At 52.4% G+C, this 8451-nt stretch overlaps 1 protein-coding gene across 1 annotated transcript in view; it reads left to right on the top strand.

The window, feature by feature from the left end:
• The first annotated feature begins 2932 nt into the window (after positions 1-2932).
• Positions 2933-8451, top strand: part of LOC144752612 (uncharacterized) — a 38762-nt gene continuing 33243 nt past the window's right edge. The window contains exon 1 of the mRNA XM_078640492.1: positions 2933-3283. Coding sequence (XP_078496618.1) covers positions 2933-3283 — 351 coding nt within the window. The remainder of the gene's footprint in view (positions 3284-8451) is intronic.

Raw genomic sequence — 8451 nt, 5'->3', positions numbered from 1 at the left:
CGGGTCTAGGGCTCATAAATTCCACGGTCTCGACAATTCTCGCTCCGGTGCCTACTCAACTCACGGGGTCACACTCTGCGACTCTGGGCAATAGCTTGCTTAATCTCCACATCGGCCCCTCGCGGCGGGATGCCTGGCTTTCACCTTGTGGATACCCTGCCGGGGTTTCTCACAGGGGAATACCAGGACGGGTTCCCTAAGCAAGCGCGGAGATGCCCCAGGGTAAGTCCTGCGCTATATAAGTTTCATACATTTACATTTACATTTACTTTGTCTTGCTTAACGGAAGTGCTGACTATTGCCTTTGACATGATCTCATGTCATCTTGCTTTGCAAATTATACTGTCATATAACATGGTGATGTGTAGGCTTGCCACGCTACAAAGTAGGGTGTGATTATGTCCCTTTCTGTTTCTGATTTTAACTTGCTTAATGGCAGTGCTTGCCTATTGGCTTTGGCATAATCTTATGCCATCTTGCATACTAATGTTGACTCTTTGCGGGAGTAGTGGCCTATGCTTAAGCGACTCCATTTTCTGAGCTGTCTCCATCTTCTGAGCCTTTCTAGGTGAGAAGTTATGTTTTGCTTTCACTTGTTTTCTGCACTCTGCATGCTGGTAGAAACCCGTCCTTATCTGAGGAATGTACATGCTCTGTCTCGAAGTCATAGCAAAGGCCTGATCAACCGATGCCCTGGCCTTGAGGCGGGCTGGTGCTGAATCTGATGAGAGAGAGAGGGGGCGAGGCTCACAGGAGCTTCGTCCTACTTTTCCACTTCTACTAAAGGAGCTGTCTGAGACCTAATCTCTGGTAGTTCATCACAGTACAGATATGTAGCTGTGACGGTGGAGCAGAGAATCCTGTTTTGGCTGGAGAAACGAACTCCCCTCTGGCGAAGTGGAAATGGGATGTGTAGTAACTTGGTGAGTTGGCTAACTCTCATTTTCTAGCTGTTCTTATCTAACTATCTTCTCCTATTTTCAGGTTCCTTATATTTGTATACATATAAGTTCTATATATATATGTTATTCTGATTGCATTGATGGAGGAGTGTGGCTCAATGGTTAGAGCGGCAGACCCTGATGCAGAGTTCTGGCCAGGGACCAGGGTTCGATTCCCGCCTCGGTGGGGTCTCGGCTCAATTTCCTCGGACCTGTTAATTCTCGCCTCGGTATCTATTCTAATCACGGGCCCCACGCTGCAACTCTGGGCAATAGCTTGCTTAGCCTCCACACCGGCCCCAACAGCGGTAAGGATGCCTGGCTTCACCCTGGGGGTGCCCAGGAGTGGACACTTCACAGGGAAAGCCAGGAGGAGTTCCACAGCGGTATGAGTATCAGCGCCAGGAAACCGCATAGGCGACACCGCAAGGTGACCGTCTGGTGACAGTGCGCTCTATAAGTACCATGACATTTACATTTAGTGATCATATAATTGGTAGTATGAAGTTGGTGCTGTAAGTGATATAGAAGGTCTATCGTGACATATTAGTGATTCTTTTCTTTTGTCATTCTATCATTGTGTAATAAAGAAACCCCAGAGCATATAATTATTAGTCTGTGTTCCTTGGGATGGGAGGTCAGGGCCCTTCTGACCCAAATGCTGTAGCATCGGAAGGATAGTAAGTTTCCCTTCCTGGGGGGCGCTAGAGGGCGCACAGCAAGATGGCCGTACTGCTGTGGGGCTCTGCTCGACTGAGTAACTATCCGCCCAACATCCGCCACATCACGCGTCGCTGACGCTGCCTAAAGCACTGGGGGGATTTGTAAAATCCTGCTGCACCCGTCGCTGTGATTCCTGCCCCTCCACTCCCTACCTGTGCCGAGGGAAACACGAATTCTGACCTGTACCACGCTACGTAACTAGAAGATGGCGGCTGCGGGAGTCCGGTAGGCCCCTGGGCGAGGAGGCGGTCTGAGCCTTGGCCTGTGCAGCGAAGAGGCGGTGGCGGTCTGCGGTTGGCGCTTACGGCGTCCCTCTGCCTGAGGGGCCCTCCGGCGCCGTGCGCGGACCTGCGGCCGGTGTTGCTGGGTATATCGGCGGCTGTGGCTGGTGTGAGGCGGCGGCCAGACTCTGCGGCCCGCGCATAGGCCCGCCTCGCGTTGAGGCAGGAGCGGCTGTGGCGTGACCCCCTGCGGGGACAACTGGAGCGGTCGCAGGAGGTCCGGAGCCCGCCCAGCGGAGCGGGTTACCCACGGCGAGTCGAGAGACCGTCTGGAGGCTGCTGCCGGCGAGCTTGGGCATTGCACCCCTGAGAGGGAGCGGAGCGGGCCCCTTGGCTCTGGTGCCAGCGCCCGTCGGCGCTGGATGCGGTGAGTGGGCCGGCTTGGTTCGGGGCCCGGACTGCGGAGGCGGGACTGGGCCTGGGGCTGGGGCTGCGCTCTGCTTGCTGTGTCTGGTGCGGGGCCTGGCGCTGGGGCGGGGGGAGCTCTCGCTGGCCTGTGGCGTGGTCCCTTCGACTCGGGCCCTCCTGTGGGTGATCTGGGCCTGTGGGTCCTGTCGTCGGTGTGAATCCTGGGCCCACTTGCAAGAAGGAGATGGCACTGCCTGCTGTGATAACATTGTGCAATCAATGTGACTGACAACCGGCCCTGGGACTTCATTTTATTCTTGCCCAGACTCTCCTGGTGGGAGCCCCGCGGGGATAGTGATCTATATTGCACTGGAGGTGTGGCCTGATTTATCGCTTCCCCGATATTGTGGGTGTGTGCGCCTGCACAGTCTGGATTCTTCGTCCTTGTCCTATCACGTCGCGTTTGGGGTACTTCCATCTCCGTATCTGTTGCTGGTGAACTCTCTCTTAGTGCCTTAGCTGGACGGTTGCACTATCTGTCTACGGGGGGCGAGCAGAAGCTTCACGAAGTGCACACAGTTTTGGGTGAGGGGGCCATACCCGTCTTCTGTACTGGTGATACTAGCCTGCTCCCTAACCATGGGTAGAACAGACAAGAGCCAGACGAAGCTTGCCTTCGAGGCCCGGAAGGCGCCTAAAACGCCACAGAAAGCAGCCTCGGAGGTGGACACTGTTGTGGAGGGTATTTCTACACTGGAGGCTACCTTGGTGGCTATGCAGCGATCCCTACAGTCCATCGAGGGGTCAATGGCTGCCGTTAATAACAGGCTGGATCATATGTCCTCCCAATTGGAGAAACAGAACGCACGAATGGGGGAGGTGGAGCAGAGGGTCTCGGCGGCGGAGGATGGCCTGACCGCGGTCACGGGCAAGACGTTGAACATGGAAAAGGTTCTTTCCCTTATTCAGGCCAAAAATGAGGATTTGGAGGCGCGGTCCCGGCGCAACAACATCCGCTTCACGGGGCTGCCAGAATCCACAAATGTGGGCAGAATAGAAGCCTATATGGAGTGCCTCATCACGGACATCTTTGGCACGGAACATCTGTCACCTATGTTTATTGTGGAAAGGGCCCATCGATCTCTGGCTGCGCAGCCCGTCCCAGGAGCTCCACCTCGTCCCATTATAGCTCGAATTTTAAACTACAGAGACCGGGATGCCATTTTGCGCTTGGCCAGGGAGAAGGGCACCATTGAACATCAGGGGAATACTTTGGCATTTTTTTCTGACTTTACGGTGGCTGTACAGGCGGCGCGGAGAGAGTTTGGCGTCGTGAAACAATTTCTAAGGAATGAGGGAGTCCCATACGCCATGCTATATCCGGCGCGCCTTCGCATAGGTGCTGTGGCCGATAATAAAATCTTCGCTACCCCAAAGGCCGCCATGGATTATGCTAAGAAGCTGAAACGCCAGAAAAGAGACTCTGCTGCAGCACCTGATGGGGAGGGGCTGGATGGTGCTGGACACTGAGGGACTTACACAGGGTTGGTGTGGTCTTTCAGGTCTGAGAGGCTCCTGGTGTGCCTTGAACTGAGTTCCTGTTAGAACTTGTGATTGTTTTTGATTCTCTTCAGGTCAGCTACATCTGTGTTTTGTGTGGGGCTCAGGCCCCCCCCCCGTTCCACGAATGCCCCCGTTGTAAGGTGGCTAGTATAGCTGGGCTCCTTTTACTATATCCCTTTGCTTGGTCGTGTATTTACGTTGCCTTGTAGCTCTTTGCCAATGCATACTTTTGGGTGCGATAAGCAGGTGTTGGGGAGGTCGTCATTAGATGACTTTATGCGTGATGTGTGATGTACTGATTTGTTTGGAATGCTTGGTCGGCTCCTACTCTGTGGGAGTGTTTTGCCTGTACGCCCCCAGATATGGGTGCACCCCAACATTGGTTTGATGGGATGGGTGGGAGGGGGGAGGTTGTTAAGGTAATGGGGAAGCTTTGGCATGTTGGGGGAGCTGAAGTGGGTGGGAGGACTGGGGGAAATGGGGAGGATTAGGGGGCATGGTTGTTTGGGGGGAGGGGGATGGTGGTTTGGCTAAGTTTTCTATTTCAAGTGATATTGTGTGGGGGGAGGTGGGGGTTCGGTTTGCTGCTGTTTGTCTATGCAGTACTAGGGGGTGTGCTGGTGCTCTTCCATCTTGTGTGTCCACGAGTGGGTTCACTGTATTCTTATGTCGTCAAATCATTACCACTGATTGATAATGGATAAGGTGGGTAAAATTACTTGCATTACTTGGAATATCCAGGGGTTGAACAACCCCAAAAAGATGAGACAGGTGCTGGCTTATCTAGACCGGCACAATGTGAAGCTGGCATTTTTACAGGAGACTCACCTCACTGACCGCACCGCGGAGTGTGTGGCTAAGAAATGGGCTGGTGTGAGGATTGCTTTGTCCTACTCATCGTACGCAAGGGGTGTCATGGTGTTGGTTAAGAGGGGTGTGCCGTTTGAGATCACGCATGAGGAGGTTGATAGGGACGGCAGGTATATCATTGTACAGAGGAACGGCAGGTATATCATTGTACAGGGGAGTGTTTTTTATTTTTATTTATTTATTTATTTTTTATTGTGGAACACTGATTACATTAGTTAATATGTACGGCCCTAACGTCGATGATCTGGAGTTTTACACACTATTCTGGAACAAGATCTATGCCCTGTCGGTCTCTGCCGTTCTCTGTGGGGGGGACTTTAATGTTGTCCTGGATGAGGCGCTGGATAGACAATCGCGCACCAATACGCACGTCAAGAGAGCTGCACCGGCTGTGCGTGACAGTATGTGTGACTTGTGGCTTGTGGATGTGTGGCGGCTGCAGCACTCTGGGGTGAGGGAGGGGACCTGCTATACATATGCTCATGACACTTGGTCCTGTTTGGACTATTGGGTGGCAACGCGTGACGTCGCAACATGGGTGTCCAGGGTCTCGCACTTGCCGCGTACCTTATCGGACCATGCGCCAGTCCTGCTCGAAATGCTCCTCCCTACTTATGCCCCGGCCCCATTTCGATGGAAGTTGCAACCTACAGCCTTGTTAGATCCCGTATTTGAGGAAGGTGTACGAGAGGCTATTGAACACTATTTTGATGAAAATGCAGGGTCAGTGCGGAGTGAGTCTGTCCTCTGGGAGGCGTTCAAAGTGACCATTAGAGGGGCTTGTATAGGTTTACAGGCTGGGGTGCTGAAATCGTTGCGGGACCCTATGGTACGGCTGGAGTGTGAATTGGTGCGCTTGGAGCGACAGTATGAGGAGGCCCCCGCTGCTGCGACCTTGGCTGCCATACGCTCACATGTCACCGAGTATAATGACTTGGCTGACCAGGAAGTGCGTCATTTATCGCGCCGCTGCAAGGCTAGGTATTACGGTGAAGGGAGTAGGCCCGGGCGCGCATTGGCTGAACGAATTATGGAACCTTGGGCTTAATATTGTGGTGTCCAAGTGCTCACGGAGGGCGATCGTTCCATCTCCGATACTGTTGATATTTTAGAGAGCTTTGTTACCTACTATAAGACCATGTACGGCCATAGACCGACAGCTAATGAGGAGGAAATAGCACAGTACCTAGATGATGTTGCATTAGTATGGTTGTCTAAGGGACAACAAGATTTTTTGCTGCACCATATCACGGAAACAGAAATTAGGGATGCCATCGCCGTGCTGCCTAACGTTAAAGTGGTGGGAACAGATGGTCTGCCGTCTGAATTTTATAAAGAGTACGCCGATTTGTTAATACCACGCCTGGCGGCTATGTATGCGGAGGCGTTTGACCAGCGGCGATTGCCGGATACGCTCAGGGAGGCATTGATTGTCGTATTATTGAAGCCGGGCAAACCACCCGACAGATGCGAGTCGTATAGACCACTATCGCTCATGAACACCGACGTCAAAATACTTGCTAAGATTCTCGCCACGCGCCTGCGTCTTTTACGCACCGTTATGGTCTTCCTGGATCAGTCGGGATTTATCCCCACACGATCTACGGCACATAACTTGTGGGCATTGTTTGCGGTCCTGCATCTATTGAAACCGGAACGTCCAGCAGTGGCAGTGCTGTTGGACGCCGCAAAGGCGTTCGATTCGATTGCGTGGACTTACATGTTCGCCGTGATGCATCGTATGGGAGTCCCTTATTTCTTCACCAGCTGGATAAAGTTGCTATATACAGACCCGGTGGCATGGGTGCGAGTAAATGGCCATATCTCGGTGGTGTTTCCGGTCCAAAGAGGTACTTGACAGGGGTGTCCCCTCTCCCCCTTAATATAAGCGCTTGTTTTAGAACCTCTTACGTGTGTTTACTGAGGCAGATGCACGCTGACTCCGCGTTACGCTTCCATCAACGGCCGCTAGCCGTGTCAATGTATGCGGACGATATGGTCCTGTATGTTAGAGAACCGGCGCGGTATCTTGAACAAGTCATCAGGGAGTATATCCGTTTCAAGTGGTTCTCTGGCTTGACCATCAATTGGAATAAATCTACCATCTTACCTCTCACCCAGAGCACGGTGTCATTCACGTTGAACTACCCGTTAGAATGGGCTTCTGAACCCATGCGGTACCTTGGCATCTGGGTGCATCAGGACCCGCAGGAAATTCTCGGGGCCAACTACGGTGTGGCAGTGTCCAAGCTCGAAGACAAAGTGGCTAGATGGGTGCGGCTGCCCCTGACATTTGCGGACAGGGTTGTTTTAATTAAAATGGTGGTTTTGCCGAAATTTTTATATTTCTATGTTAATGTCCCTCTTCTTTTGAAACAAAATTTTTTTCTATCATTGCGCTCACTTCTGATCACTCTCGCCTGGGGTGGCAAGAAGCCCCGTGTAGGATGGGAGACATTGATCAAGCCATATGACTTGGGTGGGTTTTCGGTGCCCGATATGCAGTTATATTATCTCTGTGCTCAAGCACAATTTGCATATTATTGGCAGAATGCGCCACCATTTACGCCACATGTCGCTGTTGAAGCAGGTGCGGTGCACCCTATTCCCCGGCAGGCGATGATAGTCAACGCACATACGGTATATGACCGTGGGGAAATTGACACGGTGCAATGCACGGCTAGGGCTTGGGCTGAACTTGGAAGGAGAGTGCAGCATCTGCCACTATATGCTCCTGCGATGCCTTTATTGCATCACGCAGCTCTGTCAGTGACGAGTGAAATAGGGGCGCTCAGGGTCATGCATGCCGCCGGGGTGCGGGTGATGGGAGACGTGTTCAAGGGAGGGACCTTCATTTCACTACCCGCCTGCCTACCTGCTGGAGTAAATGAGGCAATGCCCACGTTTATCTACGCTAGGCTTCGGGCAGCGTTACACGGTTTGTATCCAAGCTTCCCGGATGAACCGGCAGCACTGGGGGCGCTGCAGTTAGTGTACACGACGACCACTAAAGCCAAGCTCGTCTCCTGTCTTTACCATGCCTCACAAGTTGACGAAGGTGCGGCGCCACACAACTCTAGAGATAGGTGGGATGCATGTCTGCCACAACAACTGCCGGATGAGGAGTGGGAGGAGAGCTGCTGGATGACTGGGAGTTTTGCGGTGAATGACAATTTTAAGCTTATCCATTATAAGTTCCTACACCAAATGTACTATACCCCGTCACAGTTACATAAGTATGGCTTACAAGATTCTCACTGCTGCAGGCGTTGTAGTGCGGATGAGGCTGATTTTGCACACTTAGCGTGGGGCTGCCTTAGAATTAGTAAGTTTTGGGATGAGATACTTCTGGCCTTAACCAGCATGACCGGTGTGCAGCTTGAGCGAGATATGCGATTGTGTCTGTTGGGCATTGTGTTCAAGGTCCCTACTGGAGTTCGCAAATTAGTGGTTTTGTCCCTGCAATTAGCTAAATGTCGAGTGGCCCTGTGCTGGGATGGTCGGCCGGCTGGCACGATGGCTACGTGATACGGCTTACTGTCATGATCAACTCACTTGCTATGCGGAGAGTCTGCCAGGGGCGTCCCGTCCCCGGGACATCTGGGGTCCGTATACGGAGTATACGGAGTATATACTGGCACACTCTGAAGATGACTAACCATGATATGAAGTGTGTAATATGTATGTATTGTTTAGCCTCTCTATGCTGCGGCTTTCCACCTCTA

The sequence above is a fragment of the Lissotriton helveticus genome, chromosome 5_1 (genome assembly GCF_964261635.1).
Source record: "Lissotriton helveticus chromosome 5_1, aLisHel1.1, whole genome shotgun sequence".
Lineage (NCBI taxonomy): Eukaryota > Metazoa > Chordata > Amphibia > Caudata > Salamandridae > Lissotriton > Lissotriton helveticus.
Note: the sequence above shows the minus strand (reverse complement) of the source record. Positions and strands in the feature narration are given on the sequence as shown.